This window comes from Pinus tabuliformis, chromosome 5_1 (assembly GCF_031772625.1).
Source record: "Pinus tabuliformis cultivar Carrire ecotype Pingquan chromosome 5_1, CPIR1, whole genome shotgun sequence".
Taxonomy (NCBI): domain Eukaryota; kingdom Viridiplantae; phylum Streptophyta; class Pinopsida; order Pinales; family Pinaceae; genus Pinus; species Pinus tabuliformis.
Genome location: NC_142305.1, coordinates 688997633 through 689022291, shown reverse-complemented (window position 1 = coordinate 689022291; position 24659 = coordinate 688997633). Strand labels below are relative to the sequence as shown.

General features: G+C 31.6%; 1 protein-coding gene across 1 annotated transcript; it reads left to right on the top strand.

Moving 5' to 3' along the window:
- Nucleotides 1–4774: 4774 nt before the first annotated feature.
- Nucleotides 4775–7126, top strand: LOC149166822 (uncharacterized). The gene has a single exon (XM_089432757.1). The coding sequence runs from the start codon at nucleotides 5404–5406 to the stop codon at nucleotides 6091–6093; it is 690 nt and encodes a 229-aa protein (XP_089288883.1). The 5' UTR covers nucleotides 4775–5403; the 3' UTR covers nucleotides 6094–7126.
- The last annotated feature ends 17533 nt before the right edge of the window (nucleotides 7127–24659 follow it).

Sequence of the window (24659 nt, the reverse complement as noted above, 5' to 3'; positions counted from 1 at the left end):
ACTGATTGTTTTGTTGAATTTTTCCAAATCATGCAAAGTTTACCTAGGTCATCCCAAGTTCACATAGGTCATCTCATCTACTCGATTCATTCATCTAGCCATGCCCATGTGCACCTAAGTGGGCCAATGTGTCCAATCGTATCTTAAGCATTTAGAGGCAACTTTGTCCAACTTGTCTTGGTTGACCTAGTCATCCTAATTGGACATGACTCACCCAAGTCTACGTGACTAGGCCTTATCCATCTGAGTCCATCCTGCTACACCCAACAATGCACCCAAGGTGTTTGATGGATGTGCACCTCATGGATGCATGCCTGATGGTATACACTCGAAAAGTGCTCCCCATGGTTTTGGTTCATGGAAACATGTGCTTGAAGGCATCTTAAACATCTGTTGCAACACCTAATTACGAACCACTTAACTTTGTCAATCTATAAATAGTCTACACACCTAAGTCATTAATATTTCTAAGCCACTTCTTTGTCCATCATGTCAAGTGCATGTCTTTGGATGAAGATGCTTACACCAACTTTATTTACCTCTAGCTAATTCCTTGTCCAAGAGCCTTTTGGAGCATCCAAATTAGTGCAAGTTACCATTGTCTACAATGTTCTTTATTTGTTGGTAAGGGTGCACGACTTGTTCGACTTGTGCTTTACCAATGGGCCAAGGCATCCATATCGATTCGTCTAAGGTAACATTCATCTAATATGCCCATTAACACTAGTAATTAACCACTAAAATGATCGTATGATAAAAGTGCTTGAAACTACTCTAAAAAAAATTACACTCTCCATTTAAAACTACCAATAACAACTTCTACTATATAATTTTATAATAAATCAAAACACCTGCCCAATTTAACCATATTTTTCTTCAATACTATTGACATAAACCAACAAGTGAAACTTCCATATCTCGCTCAAACTATCTCCATCTCATCTTAAACCAACCAATGAAACTTTCATATCTCACTCAAACCATCTCCATCCAATCTTATATCTCACTCAAACCATCTCCATCCAATCTTATATCCAGTACACAGTCACGTTCATACCTAACTTTTGGATAAAAAGGAATCTACATGTATTGCCAAAATTGAGGCCTAAGCACACGTATTGTACCATCTCTTTATTATTTTATTGCTAAAATTGACCTATGTAACCATTTCGGAATGGGTGCACATCGATCTATGGTGTTTCCTTTCGTCTTAATAGTGATTATCTATATTTGGGAGGTTTGCATTATGATTTGTTTTTTTTTTAAAAAGTCAAGTTATCTCCATCTTAAAAAAAAATCGATAATGAAATGTAGGGAAGGTAATAGTGCTTATCTGGTGAAATATTATTCTAATTCTAAAGAGGCAATAAATGAAGCGCAAGGGAGGCAATAATGCTTATCCATCTTAACTATATTGAGAAGGTTTTGAACAATGTTTATCCATCCAAGGTTCATCAAAATGTATATTGATGAAATAAAAAATAATTAATTTAGGTGTATTTTAATTAATATTTTCTAAAATTTAGTTATATAATTTTAAATAATATTGTGATTTTTTATTAAATAAAATATATTTTAAAATGTATAAATGGATTTTACATTTTAAAATTTTTTATAAATATTTCATCTTGCCAGATTAAACAATTTAAAATTATGGTCTGTAAAAATCTCTACCTAAAATAGACTAAAAAGTAAAAGGAAAAAGATGATTATTTCTATTAATTAAACTGCAATTATTTTAAAAATTATTTAAATTAATTAAAAAATTTCAAAATTTAAAATAAAACAACAATTATTTTATTATAATAGATTATTTTATTATAATAGTCTAACGAGTTTTAATGTAAAATCCTATACGCTTTAGAACTCGATTGAGTAATCATGATTTTTTATAAAAAAGATAAATCTCACATTCCAATTAAATATCAACCTTATTCATGTTAAACGTTTTATCTTGTTTTGGTTATATCTTAATTATAGAGTGTGGATCAATCTTATTCATGTTAAATGTTTTATCTTGTTTTGGTTATATCTTAATTATAGGGTGTATCAACTTTATTCATGTTAAATGTTTTATCTTGTTTTGGTTATATCTTAATTATAGGGTGGAGCTTCATAATCATTCAAAGCATGTGGTCTTTTTGTTACTATATTATTAATCTTTATATTTAATTAACTTTTACATTGAATTATTAAATTCATTATTTTTAAAGGAAATTTTAATTTTAATATTTATTGTAAAGTTTTTCCTTAATAAGTGCTGAAAGCTAAACAAGTAAAGGGTCAATGTTATATGATTAAGCACCATAAGGTGTCAATCTCCACATTCATGTTTTTGACATTGATACTAAATTATTAGGTCTTTTATATATGTAGATAAGTTCTATTCTTAGTATATATTGCAAGGTTTTTCCTTAAAATGTGGTCAAAGTCATGAAACAAGTAAAAGGTCAATGTTGTATAATTGGCTAGGGTAAAATACTAATCCCCACATTCATGGTTTTGGCACTGACACTAAATTATTAAGTCTTTTACCAATGTAGGTAAGTTCTAATCTTAATATCTATTATAAAGCTTTCCCTTAAAATGTGGTGAAAGCCATGAGGCAAAAAAAGAGCCAATGTACATGATTGGGGCATGTAAGGTACCAATCCCCACATTCATGTTTTTAGTCATAAGTCTTTTACCTATATAGGTAAGTTCTAATCTTAATATCTATTATAAAATTTTTCCTTAAAATGTGGTGAAAGCCATGAGGCAAAAAAGGAGCCAATGTACATGATTGGGCATATAAGGTACCAATCCTCACATTCACGTTTTTAGCCTTGACATTAAATTATTAGACCTTTTACCTATGTAGGTAAGTCCTAATATGAATATCTATTCTAGAGGTTTTTCTTAAATGTAGTCAAAACCATAAGGTAAGTAAGGGGCTAATGTTACATGATTGGAGGAATGTGAGGTACCAATCTCCAAAATCATGTTTTTGGCCTTTGACACTAAATTATTAGTTTTTTTTTTTACCTATATAGGTAAGTCCTAATCTTTGAATCTATTGTAGAGTTACCTATGTAGGTAAGTCCTAATATGAATATCTATTGTAGAGGTTTTTCTTAAATGTAGTCAAAACCATAAGGTAAGTAAGGGGCTAATGTTACATGATTGGAGGAATGTGAGGTACCAATCTCCAAAGTCATGTTTTTGGCCTTTGACACTAAATTATTAGTTTTTTTTTTTTTTACCTATATAGGTAAGTCTTAATCTTTGAATCTATTGTAGAATTTCTCTTTAAAATGTAGTTAAAGCTATAAGACAGGTAAGGAGCCAATGTTACCAATCAAAATGTTACATGATTGGAGTAGGTAATGTAATTATAAATCTTAATTGACTTTTTTATTTATTGTAAAAATAAAAATAAAAATAAATTGTTTTTAAGATAATGACCAAACCAAACACCAAATCATTAGAGTCTTATTTTAATATAAAGATATACTTCCACAATAAGATTAGATCCTATTTTTGGAGTCAACTTACCTAATGCCACATTAAGGTGAAAATTTATTAATTTTCAAAGAGAAATTTGTGCTCAAATACATATTATTAATTCTAATATTATTTTCATTATTATGTATTTTTCTAACTAATAAATTATAAAATTATTATGATTAGTAATATTTATTTTTACATAAAAAAGAATGATGTTTAAATCTAAATAGTTTGTATCATCTTAATATACTTTTGAGGTTCATAATTATTTATATAAGTGAGTTTAATTTTTTGAAAATTTGACTTTTTTTTAGCATATTTTTCAATCCATTTTGTCTAAAATTTAGTAAGGATATAATAATTTTTATTATTAAAATCACATTTTAAATATAATTTTTTTCCTTAAATTATAACTGTTATCACTAAAATTACATTTTAAATATAAACATAAATTAAGTACATTAAAAAAATTTAATTTCAATAATTAATATTATCTGTTTCAATAATTCTTTTAAAATTAAAAAATTATAATTATATATATACATATATAACCCATCCAAATCATTACACCTTTACACTCCACTATTCAAATAAAAATAATAAAAACCACTATACTTATTAATATGAATATGGAAGTAACAAATCATTAGTTCTGTTTTGCTCTAGATCCAACATGGAACCATAAAAACCTTTAACATGTAATACATGTGGATGACTACCACATGACTACTTGGAACATACAACTTTGCAATAAAGTAAATTTAACTTTACCTTTACCTTTAAAGATAGTTTTCCTTACCATTTTACTTAATAGTAATGGGATAAATAATTTAATAGTAATGGGATAAATAATTAAATAACTTAGCCATGTTTATTTAACATAAAACCTTCCAAAACAAGGTTAAGATTAACCTAAATTGCAATATCGAGTACGTGCACTTTGTTCATCCTGAAATATTAAATTAAATCCATTAATGAACATTAATATTAAATTAGATTCATAAGTAGTGAATACATCCTAAATCCATTAATGAACATTAATATTAAATTAGATTCATAAGTAGTGAATACATCCTGTCATATTATTAAACAATGGCACCACCACCACATGTGGTGTATAATTAATTGACCCTACAAACATTACCATTGCCCTCCTCTTAGCTCAGTGAAAAAAAGCTTCAACGCTATAATTAGGGGTATGTTTGTAGGGTACCTAGGAATTTGTGAAACCCATTACTACTTGCTTTTAGTTTTTTAACATCGTCCCACTCAAATATAATGCATAGCAGAGACTGTGAAAAGGTCTCACCATGATGTTGTTGCTACCTTGTTGACCTGCTTTCTCCCCAACATCTCTGAAATCCAGTCCAACCCAAGCAGAAGCTGCCACCTATTTCTCCACCAAGAATTCCACATTATATGCTCTTGTCCACCTACTTCATCTTCAAAAACATGCCCAAAATCATTGCGTTCCTTTGCCATGATAAGCAGGGAAAGGCAGGACATCCAAAATGGGTATAGAGTGTAGGACGGAGTGGAGAATCCAGGAAACTGTGCTGGAGAATTTGAGGGAGGGAGGAGAGACATGGATGCCATCTGTGGGACCAAACTCATCTCGTGCACAAGCAGTAGGGACCCATTACAGGGCATTGGCCTGGTAGCAATCAAGAGAACAGAAAGGTGTTGGGAAATGAGCTTGTAGCCTTCTGCCATATACTGAAGTTCCCCCACCGACCCCCATGTGTGAGTTTGTAGCCTTGTCTATTCTTTTATTCTCAAAAACACAGCTTTTAAGGCCTGTCTAGGCTAGGATTCAAGGCATGAACGCTTGCTGTTGTACAATAGGAGAATGAATGTTGGGTGATCTAGAAGAGAGCAGAGAAATCAGTGGAAGAGTTCATTTTGGTATCCAAGGAAATGGGCAACACCATTAAGTGCTGCATTGCCTGCATGCTTCCATGTGGGGCTCTTGATGTTGTGAGAGTACTGCATGCAAATGGTCATGTGGAGGAGTATAGCAGGACAGTCAGGGCTGGGGAAGTTATGAAGGCCAATCCCAAGCATGTTTTGGGGCTGCCCAGTTGCCAAGGATTGGTTCAGAAGACTGTTGTCTTGCCCCCTGATTCAGAGCTCCAAAGAGGGAAGATTTACTTCCTTATTCCTGTTTACACCCTGCAAAAGCACAAGGGTTGCAGGCCTGATTCCAATGGCAATAAGCCCAAGTCCCCTTCTCTTCAGAGCCCACATGTCAAAAGAACTAAAGATAAGCGATTGCAGAGGGAAGCATCCCCATCTCCATCCACATCCCCATCCCCATCCCAGCCCCTCACATCCCTTCAAAACACCAATGTGAATCAATCTGAGACCCTTCAGCAGAAGCCCGTTGGCATCAATCAGAGTGGCACTGTGACAGAGGTGGTAATCTCGGAGCAGTGTTCAGCAGAGGTATTGTGTGATAAATCCAGAACCCATCAGGATGGCAGGCAGCGCCGTATGCCAAGAAGGAGGCCTGAGAGCCGCCGGATTAGCCGAATCGATGTGTGGCGGCCTACACTGGAAAGCATATCAGAGTCCGAAAGCATAACAGTTCAATCCATACAGAATTAAAGGCCTCATCGACTGTTGCAGATCTTCCAAGTGGATGCCTAATAAACATGGAGTTACATTTGAGCCTTGAGCATCCCTAGCTCAAAGTCAGGGTACGCAGGGGACAGAATGGCACATGATCAGCATGATTATCCTTTGAAGAAAGCTGATTCAGATCAGAGAAGTAATCCCAAGTCCTCACCTGGAATTCGATCCAACAAAAGGTATGATATGAGTGCAGTGGTACAATTTCTCATTCTGATAACTGTTTGGAACCCATGAAAACTGCTTGAACAGGTCTGTAGATTGATGACCCTAGTTAGGCCTTGAGATCAATGATGGAAATGAGAAAGCAGGAATATGTTTACAGCATTTAGACTGATTGATGCAAGAATTAATCCTTAACTTTCATGAAGGATGTTATGTGGAGGATACGGCTTGATCATGTGACTTGTACTCTATGTTGATGAAAATCCCAACAACTGTTTTCAGGCTACAGAACATTCTGCAACTGTTGTTATTGTTGTTTGAAATTTCATGGCTAGAACATGTGCAGGGAGAAGGAGATGAAATCTTAGCTTGCTTTGAATGACACAGTTATGGGTCTAGCTGTTAAAAATATGTGTTTTTTTCTGGGAGGCCATAAATTGAGTCTGATTAGATTGTGATGTGAAATTAAGTTATTATTATCATATATAGGTTCTTCTGTAAATATGCAACAGGTCAGACTGAGGTACAATTGTGAATACTGTGTCTCAAAGAAGAGTTATCTCGAAGATGCAGTTGTATTTTTTTGCTCTGGATAGCAATAAGCTCGCTGCACCAGAAGCAGCTCCAGTACCCAAGTATTTGTTTGTGCTCTTTGTTATTGACTAAAAACAACTTGGCTGCAAGGCCAAGCCTTCTGCCATACATTTCAAATTTGGTACTTCATTTCGTCATACTTCAAGCACTGATGTATATTTTTACAATGTGGCTGACACATATTTTTCCAATGTGGCTGCTTATGAATGTTTGTGCAGTTTTTAATTTAATGGAGTGATTCTTATTATTAGATTCAGTCCCCAACCAGCAATTCAGCCAGATTTCCCAAACCAACTCTTGTTTTGCCAGTGGCATTCCAGTGGTTAACAATCTTTGGCCTCCATCACCTCTTTTCCAAAATGAAAGAGAAAAAAGGGAAAGTAAATAATCTGGCCTTTTCACTTAATTTTCAGTTCTGTGTGTCACTTGAACAATCTGAGACTGTGATCTTGAAATTTTTTTGGTCTCAAGTATCCTCAGCAGGAAACAAGGAGCAAAAAGAAACAACTTTATGGAAACAGCAAGCAAGGAGCAAAAGGAAACAACTTTATGAAAACATGAACAGAAAGGCTTTCAAAGGGTACTTCGTTCCAAGGTTTGAAAGGTTGTCTGTTGGCTGCTTGAAATTGTTTCCAGTAAATACAGGAAATTTGGAAACATGATTGACAAGGCTTTCAAAGGGTACTTTGTCCCAAATTTTAAAAGGCTCTGAGGGTTTTGAGCAACAAGTAGAAAATTTTCAAAACAATTATTGACATCTATTTATCAAATTCATAATGCCCAGGCAATCTAATTATAACACATATAACTAAAATGATTTAAAATCCCAGAACAGAGTTTTGAGACACAGGAAGAAAAATTTCTAAGACAATTATTAGCATCAAATCTAATTTTTACACATGGAATTTGAATGGAACTAGAAACTTATTTTCATTGCCCAATAAAAATATTTAATTTCCTCAGTATTCAATTTTCTTAATTCATACTTTTAAAGCAAGGCACCAATAAAAAAAAAAACTGAACATGGTAAATGGCAACATCATAGTCAATAATGATAATGTCAAAAGGCTATGAGGTATGTGCGACAATTGTCAACTGCATGGATGTTGTCAATCAAGTGGCCAATAATGTCAAAAGCATCATTAACATGTACTGCTTCTAAGATTGCTCAGTTTTCCTTCACTGTTGACTGGTAAACATGATCCAACAATCAATATATGTTAACAGTAGTATTGTAATTATTATGAATAATAAGTTGTTTAATCATATTAAAAAATAATTTCTTTTAAATTTAAATAGTTAATTTGTCTGCTATTATTAATATTATTGAATATTTAATATTATTAATAGATATTTAGTTTAGATTTTTTTGAATTACTCATATATTAGTATTTATAAATTCACGGCAAATATCATTATAATAATTTTGTTTATTTTTAATAATAAATTATTGTGATTTTTTTTCCTCCTCTCTTTTTTAACAATTTATGTTAAACATATATTCTTAATATTTTTCAAACAATTTATTGTTTTTAGAATAATTATGTTTATGGTTAATAAAGGATAATAATTCTTATCATCTAAATCATTCATTATATCAATACTTTGTAGAGTTTTTAGGATTTTTTTTTTAATATTACTTTATCATCAATAAGAAAGTGGATTCAAGACATGTCATTATCAAATAACATTCTAGTGTTCTACTTGTGAATTTGGTCGATTTACATTGTTGTGACAACTGAAAACAATAATGTTATTGATTTTTAGAAATATTGTGACTATGCAGTAGTGAAGAATTTCATTTGTATAATGAATTTTCTACATTTTCACATCAGGGAATGCTATGTTTTGTTTTTGTTTGTTAGTTTGTTTTTTTGTTTTTTTTTTCCACATATTAGAGGATGTTATATATCCATCACAAAGTTTGGTATTTTATGACGTTTCTTTTCCTTAAAAAACTTTTGATATTGGATGTTTTTCTCCCTCACGCATATAAATCATTTTCATTTTTGTGTTTTAGTGAAGTGAATAAGCTTTTAAGATGCAATTGTTGAAATGAAGTGGACATGCTTTTAAAATGCAATTGTTGAAATGATTTACTTTGCACTTGTGGTTATTTGTTATTAAGGCTAGGTGTCTTCATTATTGTTTTACTAGGTTATGATTTAATAGCTATCCCAATCCACATTATTTTATTTTATTATATGTAACTCTTCATTATTGTTTTACTAGGTTATGATTTAATAACCATCCTAGTCCACATTTTTTTATATTATTCTAGGTAACTAACATTGACCTAGACATTTCTTTGGGTACTTAACCCCCTCATTTCTTTGTTTTCTTCTTTATAGGTTTACTTCTCTTTATGTGATATTTGTGTTCAAGGTTTTTGTTGGATTACAATTTGCTCAAGTGTTCCACATAGATCCACAATCTCTTTATCATTTTAACATGGTATTAGAGCGAGTTTTGACTCGTTCTTCTCTATCTCGTATCATTTTAGGGTTGTCTTGTGTTTGAAAAAAAGGGTTTTCAACACAATTTTTGGGATAACAACAATTTTTTAGGGTTTTCTACCCTCCTTCACTGGAACTATCCATTTTTTTGTAAATCTTGTCAAGGCAACATAAGTATGAAATTGAGGTATTTTCACTTTTTGTTTAGGTAGCAATATATTGTACGATTTTTTAACTCTCTACACCACCAATGGCATCATTCTTTGGTGCTTTATTTGGATTTTTCACCAAATTTGAGGGATATTTTCTGCAAATTGATGTTATTATAAGATAGTGCGCTCTATCTTTCTCTCTCTTTTCAACAAAAATTCCCTATTGTTTTTAGAATAATGTTGGTATGATGTGGTATTTTCCTACTTTTAAGGGATTTTTTTTTGTTTATTTCAAGGATTCCCACTTGTGGCATTATCATTGCAAAATAGGGATTTCATATTTATCTTTTTGAAGGAGATCTATGGGGTTATTAACTAGGTCACTACAGTAAGCGTTGTGGTTTGAGGAATTGTTGAATTTCTGTTTTTGGGCTTATTGGTTGTTGGGGGGTGGGGGGGGGGGGGGGAGGAGAGAGAGGGGGTTGGGGTACCTCTCATATTCAATCCATAAGATTGCTTGGAAACATAATTTCTAAGTTATTTAGTGGATTGAGAGGCTATTGACTAGTGGAATTTTCCCTCAGGGTCATGGGACTAGCTTTACAAATTAACTTGTATTGTATGGTTTCAAACCCTTCTTGGGACATTCAATGGTCTTTCTTGAGGTCTTCACAAAGACTTCTTTTTGTTGGAATGAATGGGTTGTTTCTTTGACACACATATCATGATGTACTTTCTAGACTAGGTTATATTGAATTTAAAAGTCAATATTCTCAATGTCAACTCCACACTAATATAGACATTCTATGTGTTTCAAGGGTCAATACCTATCTATTGGCTTCTATGGTTGGTCACAATGTGACACCCACTTCATAGCTTATATTGATGATTCATATTGACTCTAATAAGCCTATGGCTACTTGTTTGCAAAGGAGATCCATAGGTTTTATTGACGACTCTATGGATTATTCTCAATGTCTTTTAGTGGATCAATGTGTTTGTGTATATTGCTGTCCTCCGCACTATGATATTTCTCCTTATTGGAAACATTTTATGTAAGATCATTGATTGTTGACATAAATATTGTATTTTTACATTGTGATCTTAGTTTCTCATTGGTCCTTTATCATAAACAATTTTAGTCCAATCAATAGCTTGTGCTCCTATTTGATCCTTCCACTAACCAAGATACTTTAGTGACCCTTTCATTCAGCGTTCATCTAGGGGCTACCTTCGTCAAGTGGTGGAGCTATGTTGGTTACATTGGTACTATTGTGTTTTCCAGAGTTACAATTGTTAGATGGCTCATGTTCAACATTAAGGGGAGAAGGTATGAACTAAGAATTTCTCTTCTCGGCCTCCCATGCATCTTTAAGGAGGATGTTGTGCATAGGGCAAACATTATGTTGAGATGGGTATCCATTAACCCTCTCATTTATTTATTTCAACTACAATCAACCATCCTTTCTAATTGGATGTCCAGACATAAAGTCTTGTATTTCATATACCTTTGCTCTTTGTTGTACTTGAGTTGGATATTTACCATTCCACTCTTATCTATATTTTGGCCACAACCACCCTCTTTGTGGATGTAGGTACTTCATAAATCCATTCTCATCTTCAACATTTGGGTTTTCTTCTAAGTTGTACTCTCTTAGGTGCATTTTTGCTGGGTATCTATGCACCAATTCCCCTATGTAGTTGAGCTTTCTTAGTGGTGTTCAAGCCCTTATGGCATGCTTCTTTCTTCCTAGTAGTGCTCTCTTTGGGGCATTTGTGTCGGGTATTTACACACCCACTCCCCTATTGTTTTTTAGAATTCCCATATGAGTGATCTCTTTCAAATATATAATTTGGGTCTCCCTACTCTCATTTTAGTGATGAATATTGTTATTAGAGTTGGGTACTCTCATCTCTTCTATCTTATAAGATGTTCCTCCCAACACCTCTTCATATAAGAAGATTGATGGCACTATTCTTCTAGAAGATGTGCAATATGGATGGAATGTGTCTTCCATCCCTACCCCATTTGATGAGTACGTTAACGAGACATGATTTTCAAACAAATGAGTAGTTTTGTGGCATCATTCTTCCAATTGATTATTATGCCCACTTTTGTATTGAGTTAGATATCACAAGCCCATTAGCTTATTATAGCTACAATTGCCCCTCTATTGAATTGGGTATGCCTACTCCTCCTTTTGCATTTTATCATCTATCTCCATCACCCCATGTTGAGATTAAGGGGGTGTGCTAAAATGATGGTAATCTTCGCTTGTGATCACTTGACAATACGATTAAGCACCCTCATTATTTTATTACTATGTTATGGTTTAATAGTTGACTTATTGAATACTATTTTAAATTATTCTAAAAGGTTAAAAGTAACCTAAGCTTTTCTGTTCGGACCATAACCCTTCAAGGAGAATTTGCTTCAACTTCTTAAGTTATGTATAAATATAATTCATTTGTTTTTAATTCTTTTACTTAAAAAAACTCTATATTTTGTTCTCTATATCATGAATGCACGTTTCTTTATAAAATAAAGTGTATGAAATTAGAATTCATTAAAATGTTCAAGATAAATCTATAATTTTTTTTTAGCAATCTCAATTTTTTTAATACTTATCTTTAGAAAAGACATCATAAACTATAAATTTGAATCATTTCTAAAATAGTAGATAAGCTTCCACTTCTATATAATTATATTAAAGTCATTTAAAAACCCATAGATATACAATGGCTTTCCACCCTATTCTCAAATTCATGGTCACACATCTCATCGATAGTGTTTTTGAGGCCACATTTCTTCCTAAAATTAATACTTCGAATCATTTTAATGTTTTGAAAAGGTTGTGGCATTTACGATCTAAATTCCAAATCAAACTTATTTTCAAATGGGTGTCGTTATTTCCTCTAGTTTCCATTTCTCTGAAAAAATTAAATTAATGATTTAGGCTAATTTCTATTGATTGTGGTTTAGTGGTATATTTGTAACGGTTTTTCTGAATTTAGGTTGGGACCAAATTTTGGTCTATTGGACCTAAAAAACGAATTATTTAGTTTGATTTAAGATTTTATTCCTATGCTCAAAAAGCTTGGAGAGAAGCCTCCCGAGCTCACTGTAATTTTGACAACGTAAAAGGCTAGGAAGGTCAGTATTGCAACAAATATTTTGAAACTGAGATCTAATGTGGTTGTACGCGGGGCACTCTAAGAGGAAGTGATTTTCATCCTCGATGTTCGTATTCTCACAGAGATGGCAGAACCTTTCCATCCATGGTGTTTTAGGAACTGCCCAATGACCCGTTTCACTATGGAGCTCATGAGAGTTCATTCTAATCTTGGCTATATTAATTTTCTTCTTTGAGCTAGTTAAAACAGAGAGATACTTTTGATCTTCTAGGGTGGGGTTGATGACCTCCTTATAATATCTTAATTTTCTTTTAGCTGCTAAATCTTTCTCACACCACATTTTTTCTTTGAACTTAGAAGTAACAATATTTTTATTGTTATTAATGTTTTGCAATGCAACATTCTCGTGGATCTCCCAATGGTTTAACTAGGACCTGGTGTCTTTCTACCAACCTCGTTTGAGCCTTAGGTGGTTTTCGCTGGAATTTAAAGCTAACTTAGGAAGTCTATGGTCTCCTATATTATTGAGTTTGTGCTTGTACAATAGAATCCTAGTCATAGCTATCTTTCTCACACCACACTTTTTCTTTGAACTTAGAAGTAACAATATTTTTTATTGTTATTAATGTTTTGCAATGCAACATTCTCGTGGATCTCCCAATGGTTTAACTAGGACCTGGTGTCTTTCTACCAACCTCGTTTGAGCCTTAGGTGGTTTTCGCTGGAATTTAAAGCTAACTTAGGAAGTCTATGGTCTCCTATATTATTGAGTTTGTGTTTGTACAATAGAATCCTAGTCATAGCTAGGCTCTCGATAGGGGAAAGACCGACTTCTATAAGGAGAATAGGATAGGGTGTGTTGCTTTTAATTTTGAGGTTATACGTTATAAAACGCTTCTGGATTTGCTCAATCTTTCTCCAAGATTCTCTAGAGATGCTACAACCCCAAACCTCACATCCATATAAGATAACGGAGTGACTAAAGTTTCAAAGAGGAACTTCTTTCTATCCCACATTACAAGGTTTTCCGTTTTACAATTATTTTCAAGACCAAAATAAGCTTTCCATCCCCATTAATCCTTTTCTATATATATATATATATATATATATATATATAAATAAAACTCAAATTATAAAAATGTGATTAGATATAATTTTTGTTTATAGTAATGAATGTTTTTTTTTAGAAATATGTAATTGGTTGTTACAATTTATAAATATTTTTATTTTAATTATATTGGTTCATATATATATATATATATATAGGTAAATTTTCTATTTTTTATTCACTCAACCAGAGTGTCCACAAAGCTATAAAGATCCCGAAAGTGTCGAGAGAATTGAACTCATGACCTCTCAATAGCAAAAATGCTTGAACAACATGAAATCAAACAACTGAACTAACCTTTAAGGCTTTATTAGTTTCTCCTCTATATATTTAAAATATATTTTAAATTTATACTTAAATAAAATCCACCTCACACGAAAACATTTCAACATTTAAACATAATATATCATAAATACAATTTACCCCACACAAAAACATTTTAACTATCACATCTATTTACATAATTTATATATTTGAACGAATTATTAATTTTCACTTAGATAAAGTTTACCTCACACAAAAACATTTGAACTATAATACCAATTTACATAATTTATATATCTTAAATATTTATTGTTTTTTACTTTCAAAAAATATAACTCACACAAACTTTTTTAACTATTATATCAATTTACTTAATTTATATGTATGAAATACTAATTAGTTTTTGCTTTGATAAAATCTACCTAACACAAACACGTTTTAATTATATGTCAAATTCATTTGATTTTTGTAGTCAACATTTTAGTTTTGTAAGTATTCCAATTTCATGCAACATTTCACATGCAATAAGAGTTGACTTATGTTTATTCAGTTTCAAGTTGTAGCAAATAATCTTATATGATTTTTTACATTATAAATAAAATCGAATCTAATATTTTTAGTGCAATGTCCTCAAAGTTAAGTGGAAGGAGAAATGAGGTGTCCGTAAGTTTTATAGCTCCATGAGTTTGTTGTCTCATTGTGAAGCGGAGAAGAATTTATAGACAAATAATTTTATTTCATTACTATAGGTTACAAATTATATAGTTTAAGAATTTTTTAAAAACAAATTTTGGAACTTTATATTCTATTTGTTTTCTTGGATTTTGTCCATGGTTTAATATTATTGTGTCTATGTGTTTTTTGTTAAAATTTTAATTGAACCAACATATTCGGTATTATTCTTTATTTTTTATTAATTAGCCTACATATTTTTATTTTTTTTTAAATGTAAGATGACATCTCCCTCTATTCTCGGTTGTAGAGCTCTTCTTGGTGCAAAAAATATTATATTAAATTATTAGTGTGAATATGGCCGTGTCTTAATTAAATTAGAGCATTATCATTAACGCAATTTTGAACTTTAAAATAAAGCTTTAAAAAAAATAATGTTTAAAGTAACAAAATATGAATTATGGCTCACATGGTAACTCAATTGGTGATCGTTGTGTTACAAAGTATTATGTAAACTATAAAATTCAAGATTCAAACCTCAGATCCCTATGCCAACAAAATAGGAATTATGAATTTTCAAACAATATTTTTTTTAATCATATTTTGGATTTATTTACTTATATGCTTACTTTCAGTAAACACATGATTAGATAAACTACAAAAAAAAACACATTTTTTTTTTTACCTGAATGTGAAAATATGTAGGATAACTAATATGTGAATGAGGAATTTGATTTAAATAAATTATAAGAAAAAAATAAAAAATCTAAATTTAATTTAAATAATTTTTAAGAAAACAAATAAAAAATGTACTTAAATCAATCTCTTAAATCTGGATCTACCCAGTGTTGATACAAATCAAATATATTTTCACTATAAAAGAGATTTTCATCTCAAGAGTTTGATCCCTCTCGACATTGGGTAGATCTAGGGTTAAATGAATTTAAGCTAGTTCAATTATTAATTATAATTATATTTCTATTTTTATTTTTTATGTAATTTGATTGAGTCAAAATGTTTTAATTAAATAATTACAATTATTGTTAGTATTTTTTTATTTTTATTATTTTTTATATTTTTGTATAATTTGACCAAGTCAAAATGTTTACATAGACAACATCTCTTCCATTATGTGTTGGAGTGTGTCTCTAAACACAAAAAATGATTTTCCTCCTTTCCCTCCAAAAATATTTATCTTTATTATTGACAAATCTAATTAGTTTTTAAAGTTAATTACACTGACATTTTTTTGTTTTAAAATTTATTTTTAACTTTTCAAAATTTTATTTATTTATTTTTATAATAAAAATTTGAAATTAAATTTTATAATATTTACTTATTTTAGTCTCACTTATAGACAAAATGACATTTTTCTCAGAGTATTATTTTTGGTTAATTTTAACGAAAATATGATAGAGATTTTTAAAAACTTGACTTTAAGTTGTTTAATATGTAGAATTCAAATTGTATCACAAAATTCCCATGAAATTTAGACGACGTCTATATAAATTACATATTTTCACAAGGATAGTGAGCATATAACAACTATTTATGATTTTTTTTTTTCCTTCATCTTTTTAAAGAAACAACTGTTTTTATTAAAAAAGGAAGCCGGGATCCAACACAAAACCTTTACATTTCTTCAAAATTTATAGTATTTCTTGTTGGATTGAGATTGAGCACAAAGGCTCAATCCAACCTCTCAAGCATTTACCCCATGATACAAGAATTTCAGCCCCATTGTAGCTATTAATTATCTACTCCTAATATTGAAATGCATTTACATTCCATCACAAAGTTGATTTATTATCCTAAGATGATTACCTTGCACTAATTGGAATACCTCATTGATTTGAGGTTGACTTCGAAGGTTTTTTTTTTTTTTTTTTAGTTTTGCTTCTACCTCTTTGACTTCCTTTTTAGAATATCTTCCTAGTCCTTTCTTGGAGCATCCAATTTCTTGGCTACTTTTTTTACCTCCTCAATACATTTTTTTTCCTGTCTAGTTAATAATTTCCCGATGCTTGCCTTTGTTTCCTTTGGTACTATAGACGTGTCGCTCATTTTTTCCCTTTCATTCCCTAAAGTGTTGTCAAGTTGTTCTAGGATCAGAGAATATTGATATTTGACCAATGAATTCATTTCTTCTACAAGTTCCTTTTCATGAATTTACTCTTTCTCCGTATCTAGAGTTGCTTCTTCCTCCTCTGCAACATATTTTATCGTATTGTTTTGCAATTCTTGTGATATGATTTCAGAGAATATTGATATTTGACCAATGAATTCATTTCTTCTACAAGTTCCTTTTCATGAATTTACTCTTTCTCCGTATCTAGAGTTGCTTCTTCCTCCTCTGCAACATCTTTTATCGTATTGTTTTGCAGTTCTTGTGATATGATTTCTTCTTGCACTTTTTCATTTACTTCTTGAGATTGCAGGACCTCAAAAGTATTTTTCAAGGTCGTGACCACATTTCTACCTAGTGTGGATTGAGATTTAAAAGTTATTGAATTTCCTTTATTCCTAGTCTTTTTTTGAGTTCACCATTGCTCTTCTTAACCTGTTGTCCTATCCACCCCTTTACCAGATTCAAAGTGCTTGCATTCTCTTGCAAAATGGCCATATTCATGGAAGAATATGCATTTGAAAGGTAATTGCTCATAGTCAAGAGTCTGGAAAAGGGATCATTCTCCCTGTGTGAGATCTATTTATGAAGGCAACCCTCTCTCAATACCAACTTCAATGCAAATTTTTGCATAAGAAAACTAGAATCCTTTGGGTTCAACCCTATCTAGGTATTTCACTAACCCATTTCTAATTGCTCGCAGACAATCATCACTCTAGTAAGAAAGCGAGATCCAAGGGAGCTTGACCCAAACATGAACTGCATTTGGGATATCTTCATCTGGGTCAAAGTATAGTGACCATTTATTCGAATACATACCTTTGGTCCCAAAAAAAAGGTCCATTTAAAAAAATTACATCTTTATCTTCCTTAAATTCAAATAGGAAAGCAAAATGCCCATTTTTGCATGCATACATTCCAATATTCCCTTTCATCAATGGCTTCCACGGTTTCTCCAACCATAGTTCCATGGATCTTGGAGATGACCACATTCCTATGAATTCCCCCACTAAAGCCCGTTATGAATTTGACAAGAAAGTTCCTCGAAACCCCGTGGGAAGGGTCACCGTGGGAATAGTCTCTTCCTTTTCACAAATTTTGCATGTTCCTTAGAATTGGTTTTTTTTGGAGAGTGGAGTTATGAGGGCCTAAAAGTTTGCAGCTTCATCTGTTGGCGATGGAACAACCCCTTTTGAAGCAACCATTTCAAACCAAAGATCGCGATCTGATGATTGTACCAACTTAATAACAAACCACGAAAAAAACATCATAACTTTGAAACAACCAACGACTTCTGTGGAGATCAAATTGACCAACGATGGTCGCAGAGCAAGCCAACTACCTATTTGCATCAAATATTCAAACAATCAAACCATGATTGTTTTTTTCACCCAATCTGCCTTCGAAACAGACATAATCAAACGTGAGAGTTTTAATAACTAAAAAAACCCTAACTACCATGACCTAAATGTTGTAGAGCTCCACATCATTCTCAAGTAATAATATCATTTTATTAAAATCTCTCCTTTATTTTTATTTTGTATTACATATTATATTAAATAGTATTATAATTACCTAACACTTATTAATCTTAAAAAACTATATATCTATTATTATATTTATTATATAAAACTGTAATTAAAATTTTATATTATAAATAAAGATAAATTTTATAGTAAAAATTCCACAATAATTTCTCAATCGTACACTTTCATAACTTCATATAACACTCGCATTAAATTTTTACCATTCTTCTATATTACTTCATATAACATTGACATTAAATTTTCACAATTCTTCTATAAATTTAATAACATTTATTAGTTTGCACATTTTATTTACCGTGTATAGACTAAATTAACCGAAGGTCACCCACCTTCATAAAGATGAAGATGAAAATGAAAACGTGCAAATTATAAAATAAAAATAACATAATAATAAAGGCCAACTTTAATCTCCATTTGACTTCAACTCTTACAACCAAGCTACATAAATCTCATGTTTAAACTTTTCCTTTTTTCACACATGTTTTGGTTCACTATGTAACTTTATAGATTAAATTTTTCCCCTTTTTAACACATTGTTAAATTTTGTTCACTATATCAACTTGTAACGTGGATTACGGTGATTGGTTTTCATTTTATTAATGGCACATGTTTTCCATGTTTCTACACGCTCGTTTTCAATTTTGTGGACTATGCTTCCCTCAAACTTATGTAAAACATTTTCCATCACGGTCTAACCATGACATGACAAGTAAATTCGAAGTATAAATGAAATAATATCACATTGGTGCCAACATGTTTATCACATTGAAATCATTTTGATCATGTTCCAAGCTTCAAGCATCTTACTCATGTAAGGCCAGGTGGTCACATGGGATGAGTTAGCAGAGAAATATGATATATTTAAATTATTATTTTATTTTCCATTTAATTACTTAAGGTTAAAAATGGGTTGGTCAAAATATGCGTAAATTTTAGTATATATTTTATCAATTAGATGATGTTTTGATGATTTAAATGCAACATCATTATGTTAAAAGGTTTAGAATTTTTGTGAATTTAAAATTTTGGTATTAAGTTAAGAATCGTATTGATAAGTAATATTTATAAGGTTTAGAATGTGTGTGAATTTAAAATTGTGGTAATTAAGTTAAGAATCGAGTTTAATATTGATAAGCAATATTTATTAATTTGAAAAATTAATTTATGATTGAATATTTAAAAAGTTTTTTTAAATCAATAATTAGAAAATATAATGTTAATTTAAATATTTTAGATTGATTTTAATTCCGGATTTATCAAGGGTTGAGAGAGATTAAATTTATTTTTACTCTAAAAGAAGATTGCACCTCAATAGATTTGATCACTCCCAGTGCTTGTTAGATGCAGAGTTAAGATGGATCTATGTTGGTGTATATATATTTTTCTTACATAAGAATACCATAGGAAAAACTACGGGTTCTCAAAACCTAGAGCAAAAAAACCATCAAATGTAAATTGACTATTTTATTCAATTTTATTTTAATTATTAATTTTATTTTAATTCTATTTTTATTTTTGTGTAATTTGACTAAGCCAAAATGTTTACACGACAAGACATTACAACATCTCTACAAGACTGGGCTAAAGAGTGCCTCTAGGCACAATCATCAACATGGATTAAACATTTTCTCGAAATCTTCATTGAGTATACTAGAATGTCCAAGAGAGACTACCGAGTGAACCCTAAAAGTTGTGTCACACCCTTTGTAAGTTGTGTATATATATATATATATATATATATTCCTTAAAAAGCATGTGACTTAATTTCTTTCTAGGTGATGATCCAGAGAATGTTGTCTTATAGGGACTGCATAATCTCATAAAAAATACTTTTTGTTGTTTGCAAGAGTAGAGATTGACCAACCACTTTGTTGGTCAAGAAGAACCCATGATTGTTCATTAGAAAGGGTAGAGCCACCTCCTTAAAGGTGTTAATTAAACAAGTCTAGTTCATTAGAGTTAATAGACCCATCTCCTACAATCGTGGACCCTTCTATAAGGGGTGCTCCTACTAAAGAAGAGCTCAAAGTTGAGGGCATTGTAAGAGTTTTCAATGGGAATATCCCTACTCATGAGTAGGTTTTTGTTTCTTTTCAAGATGATCATGGCCTTATTGAGATCAAATACCTTATCGATCCAACCTCTTTCAACTTTAGCCCTTGTTTGATTGGGCCTCAAAGCCCTCTTCTCTTGCATACTCAAATTCCTAGTGATCTAGATCACATTTCCAATCTTTTAATTTAGTGGTCCAATATGCAAAACACTTCAAAGGCTTCAAAATCTATGGGCATGCATATCCCCACTTTGGCTATCTTTCGGGAAAAAGTCAATCATCTTATTCCAACTACCCAAGTGACAAGAACTACCCATGTCACAATTGGGACATCTTCCAAAGGCTTGATGCCTCCTCCAAAGGTATCTAACTAAGGCATGGGTTTTTAACATTCAATATTAGATACTTATGGTGTCTTTTTATTTGGAATGCCAAATCTTGGTATCCACATATGCTCGTTAGTTCTATACCAACCTTTCTAATTTCCAACATGACTTCTAGAAGTTATTTAAGCTCCTCTTTAAGAAACAATGCATTTCTATGGGGTGGGGGACATATCCCTACTTTGAACCCTTTGGAGAAGCAATGCCTTTCCATAGGGAGTGGTACATATCCCTACTTCAAACCCTTCCTCGAGAAATAACATATTTCCATGGGGCAGGGAGACATATTTCTATATCAAACCCTTTCCTAGGAGGTAGATATTTTCCATGGGGAGGAGGAAAAATCCCTACTTAAAACCCATATTAGGGAAGTGGACATTTTTCATGTTCTAGGATACCTATAGGGACAAATCCTTCTTTGGAATTTGGATATAAAATAAGTGGAACATCCTCATTGTTAGGTATTCTAGTGAATTCTAATACTTTTCCGATATTTAGCAACCAAGGGAGTACTTCTTTCCTCTCTTTTAGGGTGCCAACAAGGAGTGATTCCTTCAAAGGTTTTTAAAACCCTATTTAGGGGGCATTCCTCCATATGGGATGTCAACAAGGGGAAACCCTTACCAAAATTTTGGAAAAATGATGGGTGAAACTTTTCCTCCTCATGGATAGAGAATTTAAAGTTATAACCAGAACCCTGGTTATTTTACAAATATTTTATGACAACTTAGTGCCAATAACATTTTAGGTTATTCTTTGTACCAAATAGTTAGGGGGATCTAAGCTTGGTAGTTGGAACTCAATGACACAAGCATGCCTACTTTTTCTAGAAACTTTGAACTTGTTATATCTTTCCAACTTAACTAATGATCCCGTTTGTCATAATACTAACTAGCCTTTGGTCCCACTAAGCTCCCGTTAGACATTTCCAATTTTGGAGGGAAATCTACTGAATATCCATAGGACCATGTGAAAATTTTCCATTTATGGTTCTCATTTAACTCATGAATGGATGACTCCACCAAATTGAGATTACTTTTATATACAATTACTAGAGTTGTTGCAAAAATGTATATTGAACTAAAAGGAGGCTCATTCACTAATTTTCATGATTTGGAAACAATGTTTTTGAATCACTTTCAACTTCCCATCAAGTATGATTCTAAGATTGATCTCTTGTCTACTTTCAAGTAGGACAATGCAACCCACATTTTCGACAGCATCCAGGAATGTAGAGAATAAAGTAAATGATCAAAGTTGACATCCATGAAGAGTTTCTCCTATAGTGGTTCTTCAAATAATTGCTACCTTATATATCTAACAATGTATCTCTTGAGAATGGCTACTAAAGAGCAAGCCATTTCAAGGCGCAACTATTATAAATGACCTATTCACAATCTAGTGTCCTATGCATTGATATTGAGTATGAATCCACCAAAACCAAAGTTGGGGCCACATGCCGATACCATAGAAAGAAATGTTCATAATGTTACTATGAGTCTAGTCGCAAACAAAAATGAATCAATTCTATTTACATCTTCCTACATCTAGTTATACTCATGCTACAAATTTTACCTCTACTCAAACTTCCAATGTGCATGTTGTGCAATTCTCAAATCCAAAGGGTGACTAGCAACTTGGAGGAAAGAAAAAGAAAAATAAGAACAATAATTATCTCCAAGGGTAGAGTAATTGAAGAATATGGAAAGAGGATAGAGGATGTCTTTGATTATTAAAATAACGTAGATGAAATGGGTGTGAATAATGAAGTAAAATCATCACATCTGAGATGATATCAACACCCTTATTACCAAAAAAAATCAATAAATAAAGGAGGATTGACATCAACATTACCAAGGAAGAGTTAATAATATTCATGGAATATGGCATCAAAAAATCATTATTAGACAAGATATCATCATTGACCAACAACTACAAAAAATATATGTATGCAACAACCAACCATCAAGGATTAAGACAAAAAAAATCAAGTTTATATGGATGGATCATGTTCAATGGAAATGAGAAAGTAGGAACATAAGAAAATCATATTACTTGGTTTCATCACATGTAAAACATTTAATTGGAAGGCTTTGAGGACAAATATTTTTGAAAGGGGGTACAATTATATGCCCTGAATGGAGCATATATGGGGTTAAATGTATATGATATGACAGCAAAAGGGAAAATATATGGCATTAAATGCATATGTAACAATGGTAAACCTAATAGAGGGGCCACATATGCAATGTGTGAATAAGTATATATAGATATCATGTAGTCATTAATGAAGAGATGATTTTGGATGTAAGATTGCATTGGGGTATTGAGAGGAGGTTCTCCTAGTCTTTAAGGGTTTATTGTGTAACTCATTTCTATTATTTATATAGGAGTGTTGCTTGATGCTCACATTTATTGTGCATGATGTGTAATTTGGTTTCTTATGATATATTCAATATTTCTTCATACAATTAATTGAAATTGTTTTTGGTTGCTTTCACAAAAATGATGATTTCTACCATAGAAAATAAGAAAAAACAATGATAAGCTTATCATTCACCAACACAAAGACTAAGAAAAGAAATCCCAACTCTTTCCAAGTCATTATTTGGACCAACAACTCTTGGGGTTTGTCACAAACAAATTATGGCAAATTTTCATTCTCAAACATGTTGCTAATCATCATGTGACTTGAGTAATTAAATATCATGTGGCCTAAATGTATTGGGTTTCCTCTAGTTAGCTTATGAATGAAGGATGGTCTTTATTCAAATTTTCCTTAATATTTGGATGTGTTTCATATTCCCCCCCATTGCAATAAATTCTCCCAAAGCACCACATTAATACCAAAAATCCATTAACTCCCCCATTCTCAATTTCATAATAAAAATACCTAAAACCTTATATACACTATTTTACATTCATAGTTGTTACCATGGTTGTGCACAACCATAATGTAAATTCTCATTCTTTGGAAAATAGTCCTATGTAATGGTTATATAGAACAGACTTTTAGTTAGCTACTATGATCCCTATTCCATTCTTTAGCAAGAAAGTTGGTCCTTCTAGAAAACCTCTCTAGACAATTAATGTTCATAACCCTATTTCCCCCCACAACTAAACACTTCAAAAAAAAATTGATTAATCATCACCTTTACGTGCTCCACAAAAAGATATATTCAAATTGAAGACCAAAGACTTTAAAAGTGTTGCTATTATGATTTGTTGTTTCCCTTTAATTTCATTCTTGGAATAGTACCATACCATCAATTGCACCAACCCATCTCTCATAGAGATCCCAATTGAAAGTTTGCAGTCTTATCACTTAATGAAAACATAAACTACATATATTTTATTTTCACTACATCTTTGAAGACTAATTCATTCCTGTCCATTGCTACTTAGAGTGCCTTGCATAATTTTTCTCCTCCATTTTCAATGGAAATATTTACTCAAGTAGTATTTTTAACTTTTTATGAGATTTATTCACTAGACACCCTTCATAATACTCAATAAAGTGAAAATACAAAACCAAAATTATCATCACCATTATTCACATCATAACACAATACTTAATGCACACCTTTAATAACTACCTTTAACATTAAACATAACTAATCATAAGTAACTAAGGAATAATGAGTATAACCTAAGATGTGAATGAGGTGGTATTAGGACTTAATCATAAAAAATTCTAATAATCCCCCTTTTAATCACAAGTCCATACAAGTATATCAACTAAGAAATAAATACTAGCACACAAGATAATAACATATCCAAGTCCTAAATCTAATACTCACGTTTTGAAACTTCACAAATTAATGAAGATACTCCTAAAAAAATAAAAAAAAATGAATTCCAAAAATTAAATATGGAAACTCGCTATAC

Bases quoted from the DNA above. Each gene is read 5' to 3' on its own strand.
- LOC149166822 (XM_089432757.1), top strand. From the start codon at position 5,404: ATGGGCAACACCATTAAGTGCTGCATTGCCTGCATGCTTCCATGTGGG.